At 34.8% G+C, this 19,070-nt stretch overlaps 1 protein-coding gene across 1 annotated transcript in view; it reads left to right on the top strand.

Annotated features, from left to right (window-relative positions):
• Positions 1-17,335, top strand: part of Ndfip2 (Nedd4 family interacting protein 2) — a 49,719-nt gene extending 32,384 nt beyond the window's left edge. Inside the window, exons 4-8 of the mRNA XM_013010582.1 lie at positions 5,081-5,174; positions 7,850-7,974; positions 10,693-10,759; positions 13,597-13,702; positions 16,343-17,335. Of these exons, the coding sequence (XP_012866036.1) occupies positions 5,081-5,174; positions 7,850-7,974; positions 10,693-10,759; positions 13,597-13,700 (390 nt within the window). The 3' untranslated portion in view covers positions 13,701-13,702; positions 16,343-17,335. The remainder of the gene's footprint in view (positions 1-5,080; positions 5,175-7,849; positions 7,975-10,692; positions 10,760-13,596; positions 13,703-16,342) is intronic.
• Positions 17,336-19,070: the final 1,735 nt, after the last annotated feature.

Genomic DNA, 19,070 nt, shown 5'->3' with positions numbered 1-19,070 from the left:
TACCACCTGACCCATACCTCTACCCTAGCTTTTTCCTGATTATTTAAGAGATGAGGTCTCTGTCTTCTGCAATCCTCCAAATTGCAGCCTCTTCAGTAATTAGGATTATAGGTGTGAGCCACTTGTGTTCAGCTTTGTCATATTTAAAATTTCATTAACTATATTGCATTCACAAACTTTCTTCCCTTTTTTATGCCTTCTTCTCTGCTCTCCTTCCCATTTTCCCTTCCTATCCCGTCTTTTCCCTTCTCCCTTCCCCTCCTCCTCCCTCTTTCTAACCTTTTATTTCTTCCCTATGTCTCTCCTCTCCCCTCTGCCCATTCCCTTTTTCCTCCTTTTTCCCTCCCTTCCTTCCCTACTCCTTCTCCATTTTCTTTTTCCTCTCCCTTTCCCTTCCACTCCTCTCCCTTTCCCATTCATTTTCCCTGTCAATCTTCCTTCCCTCCCTCCCTCCCTCCCTCCCTCCCTCCCTTCCTTCCTTCCTTCCTTCCTTCCTTCCTTCCATATGTAGACCTCTCAATAATTATAAAAAGTAACTCATTATCATGCCTTTGTTTATTGACCAACTCCTCTGACTATAAGATAGGCTCCAGAAGGGCATGCATACTTGTTTTATGGACATTGACCTATCCTGCGGACCAGGAGGCAATCCTGGTCTTCAGAAACAGAATGACTGTTTCAGTAATATTTATTAAAAATTGGAAGCAATCAATGAAATCAGGTTTATATATACTTTCAGAGAAGTTCTTTATACCTATAAGCAAATACATTAATAAGTTATTTTTACTGTACTGGGATTTGAAATTAGACCTTACACTTACTAGGTAGGTGTTCTGCCACTTGAGCCATGCCCTAGCCCCTTTAGGTTTATTTTTAGGGTCTTAATGCTTTTACGTGGGGTTGGCATTAGATTGAAATAGCTATGCTACATACCTGGGATTATAGACATGCACCCATAGACATGCACCACACACCATCTTGTGTTTTGAGAGGGAGTCTTCCCAAATTTTTACCTTGGCTGGTTCCCAAAATATGATCCTCCTAATTTCTACCTGTAGAGTAGCTATTACTAACAGCACAAATGATTTATATTTAATATTTTTGGTGATTACTACTAGAATATTAATAGAATATAGTAGAATATTAAGGATGTAAATGCTTTTTTCTACACACACACACACACACACACACACACACACACACACACACACACACACACACACACACACACACACACACACACACACACACACACACAGAGTTCCTGGGGCTTGAACTCAAGGATTGAATGCTATCCCAGAGCTTCTTTTAATATCATGGCTAGTGCCTTATCACTTGAGCCACAGCTCCATTTCTGGCTTTTTTTTGTAGTTTATTATAGTTAAGAATCTCATGGTCTTCACTGCCCAGGATGGCTTCAAACTGTGATCCTTAGATCTCAGCATCCTGAATAGCTAGGGTTACAGATGTGAGCCATTGGTGCCAAGTTTATACTTTTTAAAGTTCACTGGCTAGATATATGCAATAATTTACCTCACTAGCCTATAACAGTCTGTCAGCAGTCCGAGTTTTTACTGAGCTTACAAACTAACTGATTAATAGTTTCTTAGATGCTGGTAAAAGGCATACCGCTTGAATAAGAAACAAAGACTTCTTTATTCACAGCAGTTGTAGATTATTAGCATTTTATTGTACCAGTTTTTTGAGCCCGAGTTCCACAAGCAACACAAAGAGGGCTAAGTGATTCTCTCCACATGCATTGGTATATTGATAGAAGAACCCTCAGCCTAGGGATCTTGACAGTAGGTAAGAATGCCAACACCTTTGCTCTGAAGAGAAATGCACTTTATTTTTGGGGCTCTCACCAGATAAGTATTTAGGAAAAGGTGGCCAATTCCTTTTTCTGGAAGCCATGTAGAAGCACAAGAGAGGTCTATAGAGACTGACTTTTTAACACAGTCCTCTACTGATGGACATTTAGATTGTATCTAATCTTTTGTGCTTATTAACATTGCTGTAATAAATTATCTTTAATAGTTCACTTCTTGGGTGTGTGTGTGTGTATGTGTATGTGTTGTGGTACTGAGATCTTGTGCTTACTATTCAAGTGGTCTGTGACTTGAATCATTGCTCTAAGTCATTTGTGCTTTTATTTTCAGATAGTCTTCTGCTTTTTGCCCTAGTTGGTTCTCCTATCTATACCTCTCATGTAGTGACAATTGGCACCATAGTTGATTGGTATGTTGAGATGGAGTTTTGCTAAATTTTTTCCTGGACTTATCTTTGGACCCTGATCCCTCTGTGTCTACTTTCTGAGCAACTGGACTTACAAGTCTGAGCTACTAGGCCTTGCCAGTACTTTATTTCTTTTATAAGTAGGATTTGCATATAGGAATTTGTACAATACATTGTAAAAACTGAAATTTCCGGACCAGAGGATGATTTTTAAAAGAGGAGAAGTATTTGTTTTACTTCCTGGTTTTTCAGGGTTCTGACCCGACCTCTTTCCTCTGTGATACTGTATATCATTGTGGTATGAGCACATTCAGCCAAAAGCTGGCTGAAGTAGTTCACTGTATGGCAGACAGCATGGGGAGTGGTGGTGGTGGTGGTGGCTAGAGGCCATAGCAAGGTATGTCCTCTAATTCCTTTATACAACTACTTAAATATAATTACACTTAAAAAATAAAGATATGCCCTCAACAACACATTCTATAACCCCACCAGCTGGGGACATAGCCCCAGCAAAGGAGCTTTGGGTATGCATACCTTATATCCAAATCACAGTATTCCATCTCAATGCCTAGTAAGTTCATACCCATTTCAGTACAAAACTAGGCCTTGGCCTAGACTCCTTGCGGTATTAACAGTTCTATCTTGTTCAAAACTATAAGCTAAATGTTTCTACTGAGATTGAAAACAATTTCTTAGTTATAAACCTCTATTAAAACAAAAATAACAACAAAAACAATCACCTCTAACACACAATTGCAGAATAAAGCAAGGGAAGAATAGAGGTATAGAAAGAGGAATGGAATGAAAGCAAGAGCAAACTCTATAAGGCAAACATTAAATACTGATTGTTGCTTCATGTTCAGCACTTAGGGCATGTGGTGTCATGATGTGAGCTCCAGTGGGCTTTAGCAACCCAATGCTGTGGCCTTGCCATTTGCTAACTCTGTTGAGCCAACTTTACTGTGCCTGCAGCTTTCCAGAAGATGTTCCATATTCCTGGCATCTCCAACATCCTGGGGTCTCCATTGCAGCTTATTCTTCACCCTCACATCTCTATACATCACCCTTTCATGGGCTACTTTCAGGGAATATGACCTTGTTATAAATTGCCTGGCCTCTGGACTTTCCTTTAAAAGTTGAGTGGTGCCGGGTGCTGGTGGCTCACGCCTGTAATCCTAGCTACTCAGGAGGCTGAGATCTGAGGATCACAGTTCAAAGCCAGCCTGGGCAGGAAAGTCTGTGAAACTTTTTTTTTTCCCCAAGTAGGTTTTTTTTTGTCAGTCATGGGGCTTGAACTCTGGGCCTGAACGCTACCCTTGCACTCTTCAGCTCAAGGCAAGCATTCTACCACCTGAGCCACAGCACCACTTTTTCTGTGAAACTCTTATCTCCAATAAGCCACCACAAAACTGGAAGTGGTGCTGTGGCTCAAGCCTTGAGCTGAAGAGTGCAGGGACAGCATTCAAGCCCCACAACCAACAACAACAAAAAAGTTGAGTGGTCTTTCATGACTCAAGTCCCTTGCTTTCTATACTCCTGAAAAAACAGCGTCACATAGATGACATCAAAAACCACTAACAACTCATGCAGTAGGTATGGATGCAGTAGCCTCCACTCAGTTGATCACTGTGAAATGAATCCTGAGGAGAAAACTTCCTTGTCTACTCTGTAAGAACAGGGAGACCTGCAGATACTTTGTCCTCAAGAGAAAGTCTTTCTAATCACTTTACTCTTCCATACTGTTGAGCTAGCAGGTAGGTGGATGCATGGCTAGTTTCCATCTGGCCAATTCCTGAGATGCTGTGAAAGCATCTTTCCTATTTTCCAGATGCAATGTGTTTTTTTAGTTGATGTCAATCTCTTCAGAAACTATGCTTTCCTTGGCTCCAATGTAACACTTTCATGATACATCTGCAAGTTTTTCAAGTGTTTCTGCTCTTCTTTTTGCTCCAAATTGTACTATAAACATGGCTGAAAGCTGCCAGTAATAACTATGCAGCTGCTTAGATGCTATGCTGTCTTGAATTTCCTCTACCAAGTAGCCCATTATTTTAAATACAACCTCATGTGATGTCCGAGGACACAGACAAAATATACACAGATTTTTTTCCCCAGAATATAACATGAATGGCTTCTAGTCCAATTCCTAATGGACTTCTAATTCCTCATTTCTCCCTGAACCTTACTAATACAACTTTACTGTCTGTATTTTTCTCTACATTTGGTCTTCTGAGCTTCTACCAGAATTGCCTATTTAAGTTCTGCTTAAAGTACACTAGTTTTCCCAGCATACTTTCCTAACAGATTCTTGTTTACCTCCTGGTGATGAGGAAACAGATTGAAGAGGAGGAAGAGGAATTTACATTAGGGGGATGGGAAGAAAAAGTATTTTTTATTTTTGATAAATATTGCCAAATTATAAACAAGAGATTGTGCCAATTTGTGTTCCACCACTGATTATGAAATGTCCTGTTTTTTTCCATTTGACATTAAGGCAGCAGTGTGAAACTGCTGTCTAGTATCATTTTTCATTTAGCTTTTGTATGTTTACTTTTAACCTTTTCAGAGGTGCCCATGAAAAGTCATATTTGCTGCAGATATTTCATTCATCTGTACAACAAATTGAGAGCATTAGCTTTTTTTTAGCTTTTATTTTTTTTAAAACTATTATTTGATACAAGGTCTCACTGTGTAGCCCAGACTGGCCTACAACTTGGTGCCTCAGCCTCCCAAATACAAGGATTTCTATGTGTGCACCATTTTACTAAAGTGTTCCTACTCTTAAGTTTAAGATGACAAGATTATAATTACTTTAGCGAGGTGTCTTGATTTATATGATTTATAGAATCCGGAGGAAGAGTGTCCACAAAGAGATGACTTCAGCGATGCAGACCAGCTTAGAGTGGGTAATGATGGCATTTTCATGCTGGCGTTTTTCAGTAAGTAATCTTTCCAAGCTGCTTTTTAAAAAAAAAATGTTGCCTGTGTTTTTATAGCAATATTGATAAAGAAAAGAAAACATTGCTAGAATGTATTTACCTCATTTAAAATGAAGATTTTTCCTGATAGTGAACTAATAATGAAGTCAGATGTTAGAATCTTAAAGCACTTAACTGCAAAATCAGAGCCATTATGTATATGCTGATCATGTAAAGCTATGTAAGTATATTTAAGCTAAATAAGTTAAATAAGATTAAGAAAAATGCTGCAATGTAGATTCAAGCCGTAGGAATACACAGACAAACACATATCTCTTCCTATTTTACAAATATTTACCAATATTATATCAATGAAATTGTGTAAAGTAAAAGTACTTTCATTTCCTGTTATAGTTCCCTGGCCCTGTAGGTTGCAGGCTTAGAACTTATTTTGATAAGTATAGGTTTGTAATTACTACCCTCTAGTGGCTATTTTTCAAATTGCAACTTGTTTTTATTTTTTTGTGCTATTAACATGCTATCAAACAATAGCTATTTTTAGTTACAAAAAGGTCTGGAAATATATGTTCCTCAATATAGTTTATAAGATAAGCGTTTTAGGTTATACTCATGCAAACAAAATAGCAATAATTAATTGTATTCCGATTAAAACCTTTCATACATTTAGTTCTTGTTTAATTTTGTGTTTTGTGCATGTCTCTTACCTCATGTAACTCTAAAAAGTTTACATTTAAATTTGGTAATATTACTGGATTACAGGAAGAAATGTATTTATATATTTTTCATGATCCTTTAAAGTGCTACCACAAAATGTCTCACATACGTGCTTATTCTGAGTATCTCTCATACTGCTTTTTATGAAATTTTTAGAAAATGGGATAGACTCTAGTTCATCAAACTAGAGTTAATTAAACTCTAGTAATTATAATTTGGTTCAATAGATAATTGACAGCCTGTGGAAATGAGCTTGAACTCTAGTGCTTTAAAATGTAATGGACTATTTGGCTCTATTTAGAAAATGTTTCTCCTGGGCTGGGAAGGTGGCTCAGTGGTAGAGCACTTGCCTTGCATGCTCAAGGCCCTGGGTTTGATTCCTCAGCACCACATAAGCAAAAGAAAAAAGCCGGAAGTGTTGCTATGGCTCAAATGGTAGAGCGCTAGCCTTGAGCTGAAGAGTTGAGGGACAGTGCCCAGGCCCAGAGTTCAGGCCCCACGACCGGACCCAAAAAAAAAAAAAAAGAAAATGTTTCTCCTAACACTCAGCCTTTTCTATTTACAATGTGTGACAGTCCTATCTCAGCGTGTATTATTCCTGCTTTAGACATGAGAAAAGAATTATTAAAGAGAAATTAAGTTATCCCTAACTTAAAAATTAGGAAAGTATTTTGAAAAATAAATTCTGAATTGTAAGAAATTGTAAAACTGTTCTTCCAAAGCAACTACCAGTCTTCATTAGCACCAACAGTAAATGAGAGTTCTTGTCTCTGTGTTTCCTTACCAGCAATTAGTATGGACTTTTTTTGTCAGTCCTGAGGCTTGAACTCAGGATCTGGGCACCATCCCTGAGCCTCTTTGTACTCAAGACTAGCACTCTACCACTTGAGCCATAGTGCCACTTCTGGCTTTTTCGAATGGTTTATTGAAGATAAGAGTCTCATGGACTTTCCTGCTTGGACTGGCTTTGAACCAGGATCCTCAGATCTCAGCCTTCTGAGTAGCTAGGATTACAGATATGAACCACCCATGCCTGGCTTGGACATACTTGATTATTTTAGATATTATAGTTTTGTGTATGGTGGATCTAATTCTAATTTGCATTTTGAGCATCTTTAGTCCAGGAATTCAAGAACCTTCCATATATGTGAAAAGTAAACAATTATTCTAATGTAAAACTCTTTAGTATAGCTTTTAGATAGGGGTGCAATTTGTTAGTGAAACTAGAAAAGTAATGAATCCAGGAAAGTACAGTATAACTATACCTTAAGCTATTTGCGAAAAAAATTGCATTTCATTGTTTTATCTTTTTTTTAAAAAAAAGTCCAAAAAAGCCACTGTAGGCTGATCATTTAGGATTGGAAACTACATTATGGTCTAGTTTGTAGCTGGTTTAAATTATTACTGGCACTGATGGCTCATGTCTGTGATCCTGCTTATTCAGGAGACAGAATGGACAGATTGTGGTTCTGTGCAAAAGGTTTACAAGACCCCTTCTCAACTAAATGGGACTGGGTACTATTATGCACCTGTCACCCCCACTGTTTTAGGAAGTGTAAGTAGGAAGATTGTGGTCCTGTTGAGTCCAGGTACATAGGGAGACCCTAAACTAGAGCAAAGGGGCTTCAGGTGTGGCTGAAGTTGTAGATCTCTTGCCTAGAAAGGCAGAGCTCCAAATTCAAACCTTAGTATTAAAAAAAGAAGAAAAGTAGTGTCACCCACCAGCAATAAGCTTCAGAGACTTGATTCCTCCTGGCCAAACTGACAGGAAACTAAGCTTCTCCACTTATTGACATATAGCAAATAACTTGGAGAAGGTAAGTTGTAGGAGTCTAAAAAGCAGTACACTTGGTAGAGTTAAAACAAAAGGAATTGTTTTGTCACTTGAACAATGAAGTGTTATGTCTTTGTTACTTTGTTTCCAACTTGACATTTAAAAGAACTGTTTCTGTTGCTTTTAGTGGCATTTATTTTCAACTGGCTTGGATTTTGTTTATCCTTCTGTATCACCAATACCATAGCTGGAAGGTATGGTGCTATCTGTGGATTTGGTCTTTCATTGATTAAATGGATCCTTATTGTCCGGGTAAGTGTCTTGAAAGTGTTCACCTCCCTTAGCAGAGATGAAAAAGGGAAATTTTCTGTATGGGTTGTAACTGTTCACTTTATGCACATGTATTCAACCAATTACAGACTCCCACTTCTACATTTAAAGTAGTCCTTGTGGTATGAGCATTTTATAACTTACGTTTAGGAAAGTATTAGTATTAGTATAGCAGGAAAAAAAAAACCCTTCATAATCAAGAAGTTTGAGTTTGTCTCACCTTTTTTCCTTCTGTGTTTTCACCTTAAGTTACTTCATTGTTCCAAGTTTTGGGTTTTCCAATAACTGTCTCACGGGTTTTATGACATATGGGAAGTAAAGCATATTGCCCTGTTACAGCAATGTACCCAGTAAATCATGGACTCTACTACTGTGATATAATTCAGGGATTCCTGAATGAAAATCAAATGAAAAAAAAACCTCTTGTATTTAGTAAATTATTATGAACTTAAGTAACATTCAGGTCTCAAAAGGAAAGGCCTGTAAAGTAGCTAAACTTATCCCTGTTCTTCTACGTTCCTTCTGCCTTTCCTGCTTCTGTTAGAAATTACCTGTGCCCACTTCTTACTAATTACAAGATAATGTGCAGGGAGACAATGAAGTGTCCTTTATTTTTCCTTGTCTGAGCAACTTTTCTAGCTCTGAAATTGTTTTCTGGAACAATGGTAAGGAATGACTACCCTTAATATAGTCATCCCCTACCTCTTGAAGGTCTCTTTTAGGCTGTTGCTTTTTTTTTAGTTCCTCCTTCCATTCCTTTCCCTTTTCCTCCCTCCTTTCCTTTTTAAAAATCAGGGTCTTTCTATGTAACCCAGGCTGTCCTTGAACTCTTGATCCTTCTGCCTTGGGCTTCTTTTTACAAACTTTTCTTCCTTGTTTTTGTTTGTTTGTTCACCTTTTGTTTGTTTGCTTGTTTTGTTATAAGACCTAGGAGAATGATTGAGTTTATTGTTTTAATAGGTCTTCTGAAAAGTTATATATATATTTTATAAATGCTATTTATATAATTAACAAGTTACAGTGCATAGAATCTACAAATTACATCTAAACATTGATTTTTATTGAAATCAGCTAATTCCTTGCAAACTTTTTCCGAGAATGGTAAGTCTAATAATGTGCCAACTTCTCAAAAATGCTTCAAATGCTTTGGTAATTCATTTGTATTATAAATTCACTAAAATGATTCATATATTAATAAATATTAATTGGGAATGATACATTTATTTACTCTCTTAAAATTTAGAACTTCCAGGCTGGGAAGGTGGCTTAATGGTAGAGTGCTTGCCTCGCATGCATGAAGCCCTGGGTTCAATTCCTCAGCACCACATAAACAGAAAAAGTTGTGGCACTGTTGTTCAAGTGGTAGAGCGCTAGCCTTGAGCTGAAAAGCTGAGAGACAGTACCCAGGCTCAGAGTTCAAGCCCTATGCCTGACCAAAAAAAAAAATTAGAACTTCCCAGGGTTTCAGTAGTTTTATCAAAACCTTTTACTAGTTCAGACCGTGTTACAGGTTTTGGTTATCAATTAATTGATTCTTGGTTGATATTTGTACATAGATTTTTTTAATCTGAGTAATTATAAGAAATGCCCTCAGAGTAGCCTCTCATTTGAATTTTATTTAAAAATTAGATGTATAATGAATTTTCATAAGAGTAAATCTGCTAAAGAAAAAAATCACAAATATTAGCATTATGTAAATGCTTTAAATAGTAAGCATTTCTATTATTATTAAAATGATAAATTTTTCATCTTTTATGGAAATTCTTAAGAATTTTAAAATAATTTCAGATTCAAGTGCAAACCTACACTTAAAATCATTTTTAGCTAAATGATTCAATACGAACATCAGTAGAAACAGTTCTATAAGCTTTTAGTAGTTGTAGAGTAGGTTATATGAAACACTTAAAAAGTAATTATTTGGGACATTTTTTAGGTGCTGAGTAAGTACGGAAGAAATAGGGAAAAAAATACCAGAAATAACTTTGAAGAAAACGAGACTAATTTTTTCAAAAACCTTTTCAAATGAATAAAAGTGCAATATCTGGAGTCTAACCAAGGAAAAGATACTGTGTCCTATGCCATCAGACTCTGTCTTCCATGGGCCTGTTCATTTCCTATATAATAGGAAGTGTTGAAATCCCACTTCAAGGTTCATTTAGCTGTTGTCAGCTCACTTGTTGGGAACTGAATGCTAAGGCATCTAGTTTGAAAATAAAAAGACTCTAATGAGTTGGGGGTCTTTATGTTTCTAATATTTTTGGCAATGGTTAACAGTAGGGGGTGTACAGAAGGTCAAAAGCTCTTCTTTTCATAGGTCACCACAACATCCCCATCTGGTAAGATTAAACTAATGTGGCTTTTGGTGTTAATATCCAAAGCAGCAGGTTGCTTTAGCGTATTTGGGATAATAGTTGTGGCTTTGAGAGATTAAAAAAAAGACTGATGTGAACTCTTTGAGAAAATGCTTGTTACTGATACATAGCATTTACTTTGCTTTCTTGTAAGCAGTTAAAAACTTTTTGTTTATAAACCATTTTACATGTTTGCCATTGCATACAGATTTTTCTCAGTTACACATACACATTATTATTTCTTATTTTTCCTTTGTGCTGTTTTTAAGTAATAGAAATTATTTGAGGTAGATTATAATTCTCAATTAGGCATACACATTTGAATAACATATTTATGTTTACTTCATAGTTTTCTGATTATTTTACTGGATATTTCAATGGACAATACTGGCTTTGGTGGATATTTCTGATACTTGGTAAGTTTATTGTATGTGCATTTCAGTTTAATTTAACTTTGGTATTTCCTAAAATTATAAAATATAAATAGGTTGTTAGAACTTGGGTGGAGATAACCTTTCTGCTATGATATTCCTATACTCAAATATCTGTCTTGGTTTTTCAATTAATTCTGGGTAGCCCCCCAGATTTCTTTGATTCAAAATCCAGAGATGGTAAATATAAAGAATCTGTGGTTCATGTTTCATTTTTACAATGATCCTAGAAAATGGGAGAATAGGGTAGTTTGGGTGTTTTATCTGTTCTCTTTTATTTTTGAATCTTGGAAGCATGCTTTATATTTTGGAAATGTGCCTGATGTTAGTCATTAATCAGTCAACATAGGGGAGGCTTCATACCTAATGGTCATTGTAGTTCTATTTAGTTGTCTTTTCATTAACATGGATGAACTTGATGGATTTTTAGTAAGTACATATAATAACTAATTTTAAAATCACATACTTTGACTCCATAGTTAAAATCTGGTTCATGTATTCATGATTCCACTAAAAATCATAACATTTCAGTAGGTGGCACTGTTCTCTGAGTTTTTATTTACTCATACTATTGGATCTTTAGGACTTTGGGGAAGTAAATTATTAGAAGTCAGTTAAGTGACTAAATTCTTTAATACAGTGAACTTATTTTAATATTGTGAAATATTTGAGGAAGCAGTCTTAAATAAAGATTAATTTAAGCCAATTTTATATTGTTGTGTTCTGGCTGCCTAAATAGTGTATTGTCTTTGAGTTTCTTACTTGAAGTGAAAAAATATGATGTAGTACATGTTTAAGTGTAGTGAGTATATTTGCTTATGTGTACATTGTTTATAGACTGGAGAAATCTTAAGGAAGGTAACTATGGGCAGAGTAGAATGCAGGGGACAAGTCCCAATTCCCAGAGTCACAATCTTGTTAGCATTTATGTAGGAAAGTTTGAAAATTTAATCAGTTATAAGAATGTTTCAAATGCTTAGAAGAAGGCTGAGCACATTGTAAATTGTTGAGAAGCAATGGACCCTGAGTAATTAGGTTTAGATATGAAATTGGCTTCTTTTAGAAAATTCCTGAGCAGAACAAAATGTCTTAGAAACAGCAGCCTCACAGACAAAAGAAGAATCTCACAAATACTTTTGGCTTACATTTTTCAACAATATTTCTGCATTTAGAAAACACTGTTATCTCTGAACAGCATCTGGCAGGAAAGAAGGGTAGAAGTCAAAGATAGCAATAAATAAAAGGAGTTGGGATATGGAAAATACACGGGATGGGATTTAGCTTCATTTTAGGCCCTTGGTTCAATTATTTGCATATTTCTCTGTCTTACCTCTCTAGTATATTACACACATGCTTTCTTTAAGTCTTGGTATTTCTTGTAGTGGGGGGGGGCAAATTTGGTATTGGATATTGTATTTTAAATTCATTAATACTTTCATTTTTAGTGAAAGAAAGTATACTCACTTATCTTCTGTCCCTATCCCCTCATTTTCTAGTTATAAATTTACTGGAGTTAATGTTTCTTGAGTATTTCAAATGTTAATGATTTTTTAATTACCTAGTTTTTTAAAAATCTACAGCTTTGAAGCATTTCACAGGCATTGCTTTTGTGATTATTAAAAATGCCTGTTATATAAGCTGGGTGCTGGTGACTCACACTTGTAATCCTAGCTACTCAGGAGGCTGAGAGCTGAGGATCACTTGGCACTGTGGCTCAAGTGGTAGGACACTAGCCTTGAGCTGAAGAGCTGAAGGACAGTGCCTAGGCCCAGAGTTCAAGCCCTATAACCGCCACCACCAACAAAAATGGATATTCTTTAAAACAAAGTTTTAAATTGTATTATTGTATAAGAAATCACAGTCTTCTAAGTTTTCCTTCCTGAGTTTGTCTCCATTTTTATCATATATTATTCTTTCATTATTACTTAAAATAATTCATAGTAAAAATCTGTAAATACACATATCTTCAAATACAGATGAAACATACTTAATAGTGCTAGTCAGATTTGTTGATATTTTCCTTCATCTTAACAACTATATACATACATTCACTAGAATTTTTTTTTTTTTTTGGGTCCAGTTGTGGGGCCTGAACTCTGGGCCTGGGCCTGGGCTCTGTCCCTCAGCTCTTCAGCTCAAGGCTAGCGCTCTACCACTTGAGCCACAGTGCCACTTCTGGCTTTTTTTTCTTTTTACTTATGTGGTGCTGAGGAATCGAACCCAGGGCCTCATGCATGCAAGGCAAGCACTCTACCACTGAGCCACCTTCCCAGCCCTTCACTAGAATTTTTTTTTATAAATAATATGCCTTTATTTGCTTAGTAGTTATATTAAAAAGTTTGATAAAAATAAAGTAATTTTTTTGGATTCAAACTCAGATACTTTTGCTCATTGGCTAGTGCTTTACCAACTGAACAATGCCTCCAACCCCAAAGGATTGGTTATTTCTTCTTTTTCTTTTTTCCTTTTTAATTTTTTTTGATTAAAATGATTTCTATGAGTGGATCAGTTTACAAGCATTGATAACTTTGCTACTTAAAGTGATATAACAAATTGTATTTTGATATGATTTTTGATTTTCAAAGCTGAATTTAATTTTGGTATTTAACATTAAGAAATTAAATGGATGTGACCAGTAACATTTAATTTTATTATACCTTATATTTTATTTATTTTATATATTACATTATTATATTTCCTTATGATAGATTAACTATAATGAGAAAGGATCAAAAGTGCCTTACCTATAAATTTCTACTTTAATGTACTCATGATCTCTTTGTGTAAGACATAATATATCTGTATTATTTGAATTTTCTCAGGACTACTTCTTTTCTTCAGAGGATTTGTTAATTATTTAAAAGTTAGAAACATGTCTGAAAGTATGGCAGCTGCTCATAGAACAAGATACTTCTTCTTATTATAGAGGTAAGAAAATATTCACTTATTGTCTGTTTATTCCTTTATGTATTCCCATTTACTATATTTATGTTAAATGTTTAAAATATACATTTTACTCAGTATATTTATTTTGTATTAGTAATAGCTTATTGAAATTTAATAATTCTCAAGCTTTTTAGATACTTTTTAGATCTTTAAAAGCAGAGTTTCATTTTTATAATGCGTAATGAACTATTATTTTTTGTTTTTATTTTCAAAATATTTAAGATTGAACCCAGAGCCTTGCATGTGTTAGGCAGACACTCTACCCTGAGCTGTATCCTTAGTTCTTGATTTTGTGAGATAAGGGTCTAGTTTATAGAGCTGATAACTCTGGCTTCTTTTGAACTCAGTATCCTTCTGTCTCTTCCTCTATAGTGCTGGATTACACATGTGTACTACCATACCCTGCTATGACTTTAAATCATCAAGTTTCTTTAGAAAGCTTGGTCACAGGATATATTTGATGTAATCACTAGCACAAAATTTGAAGACACTGAAGAACTAACAAAGTATCCTACTTACAGAGAAGGGATGAGGGTTTTTTATTTTTTGTTTTTGTGCTTTGGTGCTAGTTCTGGGGCTTGAACTCAGGGCCCAGGCACTGTCCTTGAGCATTTTTGCTCAAGAGTAGCACTCTGCCACTTGAGCCACAGCTCCACTTTGAGCATTTTGCTGGTTCATTGGAGATAAGAGTCTCATGAATTTCCTCCCAGGCCTGTCTTTGAACCATGATCCTTAGATTGCAGCATCTTGAGTAGCTAGGATTACAAGTGTGAGCCACCAGTACCCAGGTTGGGATAAGTTATTATTTCCTTTTTTTTTTTCCAAAAATCTGTTTGACATCCAATTCTAGATATCTGGTGAATAAACCCACAGTGCTAGACATGGTGACACATATCTGTGATCCCAGAGACTTGGAAGTAAAGAACATTATGGTCCAAGACAGGCCTAGGTAAAAGTAAGACCCTATCTGAAAAAATGCTTTAAAAAGGAAAGAAAAGAAAAACTGAGAAAAGACAAGACAAAAGTTTGAGTGGGTGGGGTAACTAAAGTAGTACCACTTACCTAATAGAAAGCACAAGGCCCTGACTTTAGCTCTAGTACTGTACTTAAATATAACAAATGCACAACAGACAAAACAAAACCCCATAAAGTATGTGATTGGAAAGCAATTTGCAATCATTTTAACAATCTAGTTCAAGGAGTAACATTTGTAGGAAGAAAATAGTTCCATATTGTTTTTCTAATTTGTGTCATATTGTCACATTTTTTTTTCCTTAATGTTTGTCATAAAGAAATAAGCAGGGACTGGGAAGGTGGCTTAGTGGTAGAGTGCTTGCCTTGTATACATGAGGCCCTGGGTTCTATTCCTCAGCACCAGATAAGCAGAAAAAGCCGAAAGTGGTACTATGGCTCAGGTGGTAGAGCTCAAGCCTTGAGCTGAAGAGCTGTCCCTCAGCCCAAATTTCAGGCCCAACGACCGACAAAAAAAAAAAAAAAAAAAAGAATTATAATGATCACCTCCTTGTACTATTAATGTATGTTAATAAACTACTGAAACCGCTAAAGAAATAAATAGAAACTGTAGTTGCTGTGTATAGTCATTATAGCACTCAGGAGTACCTCACAGAGACCACATATCTGTACTCTATTCTGAATTAAAAGCAAGATACTTCATATCTAGAAATGAGTATTAACTCATATGGAAAATGTCTACATTTAATTTTTGAGTGTAGAACTGAAAAGACAAGGTGTTATGAGATATCAGGGCTAAGTATAATCAGCACTCTTGTTTTTGTGAGTTCTGTGTCCATGTTAACCAACCATGTGTTGAAGAATATTTGAGAAAGCAAATTACAGACATACTGCCATTATTTCCTAAACAATACATTATTATAACCCTTTACATAGCATTTAAATTATATTATTTAATAGAGATAATTTAAAGTGTACAGTATGTACAGTAGGATGAGTTGGTTATATGCAGATTCAATACTTTTTTATATTAGACTCTTATCAGTCATGGCATTTGGCCTCTGAGGAAAGTCCAGGAACAATCCCTTATGAGTACTGACAGAGATACTTGTTTTCTATAAACAAATTATGTAGCTTGTGATTTGAGTATTTAAACTTTATAACTTACATCTTATTGATAAGCATATATAGTTTACTTGTTTTTGTTGACTAGCACAATGAGTACAATTGCATTTCCAGATTGTATTAAAGCAGAGTCTGAGGAGGAAAAAATGTTTAAATATTCCATAAAATCATCCTACTCCCAGAAGATGTTACTTTTTTTAATCAATAAAATGTCCTTTCAAGCAGTGGCCTTAAAAGTTTGTGTTAGTGATAAAATGCAAAAGAATATTAATAATTTGAATAGTATTCTGTGAGTATTGTGATTGATTACTTTATATGCATTTTAAAGACTCCATCTAAAATACAATGTAAATATTTTCTAGATGACTTCTATAGAAGCTTTATGTTTTAGAATATATTCTGATATATGCTATTCATTATATGAAAACATTACATATCTAGCATAATGCTGTAATAAAATGCTTTTACTATGATTTATAAATGCAACTAAATACATTTTAAGACTAATTCTTCCTTTGTCTCTAGACTACATCAACCCAACATTCCTTTCTTATGCCAATGTGAAATTTCCATATCATCTGTAAACCTACAACTTTAATAGGATAGAAGACTACTACTAATAAAAGAAAAATTAGTGAAGAAAAGATGGAGCTTCAAAATTGAATGGCAGGGTGGTTTTTTGTTTACAAGCCATTTCTGTTCATTCCTTTGTATTTCATTTGTTTTGCACATTTGCATATGTGCCTATTTAAAATATTTGCATATACTTGAAAGAAATCGTAAAGTTGTAGCAGTAAAGTCCAGTCACATTTGGTTAATCAGTGTTTGCGATAATTAAAAGAGCTGAGTGATAAACAGTCTTCCAGCATGTAAATGCCAATGGCTTCTGACTTGATGGTTAGTATAATAAAAGCAACATTATTAATCTTGTCATATGCTTTAGTTTCCAGCTCTTAGATTCATCTAATAATTCTATATATGAATTATCCTTTGATATATATAAAGTTTATTAATACCTGCAGTGCTGATTATTAGAATGGATTTGTCATATTTTTGAACATGATGTTATTTAGACAGGTTCTTTCTGTAAATAACCATGCATAAATTCCTTTTTACATCGTTTTCTTAGAAATTGTGTCTAGATATCTGTTCATTAATTTTAAATTAAGTGAACTAATATGTACAGAAACTTTAAGTGTTATTCAAATTTTAAGTGGGAAAATTTTAAGATGTGGATATAACAAATGTCCTTTATTAAATATAAAAAGATTTAGGGGCATATTAGTTTTAGGGAAGCTTGGTTGTTAGTATTACTCATTTTAAAGATTCAGGAAGGTATTGAATTTGATATTTATTTCATTTAAGACAGTTTAAAAAATTAATTATCCAAATAAGATATTCTAAGTTACATTTGTCTTTTAAAAAGCCAATAAAAATATCTTTCAATGCCACTGTAATTTTTTCTTTAGATACTTAATTTGTTAAGCTTAGCAAATAAAGTCTTGTTCTGTTACTTTATGATTGTCGAATTAATTTGTAAAAGTCATAACCTGAATTTGAGATGCGATACACCTCTTTTTAGATTATGGCAACATCTCTGTGGAATTTGGGGGCAGTGGCTGTGTGTGCCTGCATAAGCACGCATGTGCGCGCACGCGCGCGCGCGCGTGTGTGTGTGTGTGTGTGTGTGTGTGTGTGTGCATGTGCGGAGAATGCATAACTATCCCAGCTGGACTCTGCTTATATTCATAAGCTGTTGCATCATGCACATCATTTTAAATCTCATACATTTGACTTCAATATTGTCTTTGCTTTTGATTGTCAACATTAAAAATAATAGAAATTATGTTACTGTTTAAACTTATTCATTTAATAAGCTATACAGTAAAACAAAATTGTTTACTAGACACTGATTACCACTAAATGGTACATTCAGGGCCATTTTTTCATTAAAAAAATAAAATATTATGCTTTGTTATCTCTTTTGTATTTCTTTATATTTTCTATTTTCAGTGTCTTTGATGAACAAAACAGTTTTGTTAGCTAGTGGAGTCTTCTGTATTTTGCTTTTAATTTGCTATCCTACTTAGAATTTTTGTTGTTGATTGAAGTATCTTTTTTACATTATTTGAAGTAAAGCATGTGGTAAAGAAAGCAAAATATTAAATTTAACTGCCTATTTGGAAATCAATAATAGCAAGAATTTCATGTCTTGCTAACATATACAAACTACTGCTGGTCTTTTTCTGTTTCTTGTTCATTTTCTGTAGACTTCTACTTTGTTCATTTATTTTTACATGAGATGAAGCCTTGATATATGGTAATTTAAACTAAGATGAAAAACTCACCTATCAAACATCAGTTTATTAATATTTCATTTTTGTTTTTATAGCATTTATACTTGGTCTGAATATAAATGTGCCACTTTTGATCCAGCACTAAAACTTTACAGTTCTGTTGACTTTCCTTTGTAAGTCTCTGAGGTTCAAGTATACCTGTTATATAAACCTCTTTAATTAGGATAGCTCAGTAGTAACCTTAAGTATCATCATGCAAGCAGAGGCACCAAAATGTTACTTTCAAAATTTAGCATTCCTTTTCAGACTTATCTAATCTCTGCTTATTTCATTTCTTGTTAACTTGTGGTAAGCCTAATCACCTTTGCATTCTGACTTAAAGCTTGAAAATCAAAACACATATTGGGCTGTCTAAACCTTTTTGAATAAATGTGAACTAGGACTTGGAAGTTAATGTAAAAGAATATTATGTAATTGTATTTAAGCTAATCATGGCAAAGAATCCATTTTATGTCGTTTCACAATAAACTTTTTATTTTTTATTTTTGATGCAGGTCCTGGGGCTTGAACTCACAGGGCCTGGGCTCTGGCTGTCCCTAAGCTTCCTTTGCTCAAGGTTAGCTCTCTACCACTTGATCACAGCTTCTCTTCCAGTTTTTTTGGTAGTTTGGAGATAAGGGTCTCACAGACTTTCCTGTCTGGAACCTTGATCCTTAGATCACAGCCTCCTAACTAGCTGGGATTACAGGAATGAGCCACCAATACTGGGCTGTACAATAAACTTTTATGGCAAAAATGTATTTTTCTATTTAGTGAATTCAGGATGGATTTTATGAATTTATTTAAAATAGAAATTCTATTACAGTAAGTTAAATTGAATCTCCTAGCTTAATAATAATTTAATAACTTAATCCCTAGCTACCAGCCTATTATTTCTCCCTATAATGTATATCCCA

The sequence above is a fragment of the Dipodomys ordii genome, unplaced genomic scaffold (assembly GCF_000151885.1).
Source record: "Dipodomys ordii isolate 6190 unplaced genomic scaffold, Dord_2.0 Scaffold1, whole genome shotgun sequence".
NCBI lineage: Eukaryota > Metazoa > Chordata > Mammalia > Rodentia > Heteromyidae > Dipodomys > Dipodomys ordii.
The sequence above is the reverse complement of the archived record's forward strand: the minus strand, read 5'-3'. Positions and strand labels throughout refer to the sequence as shown.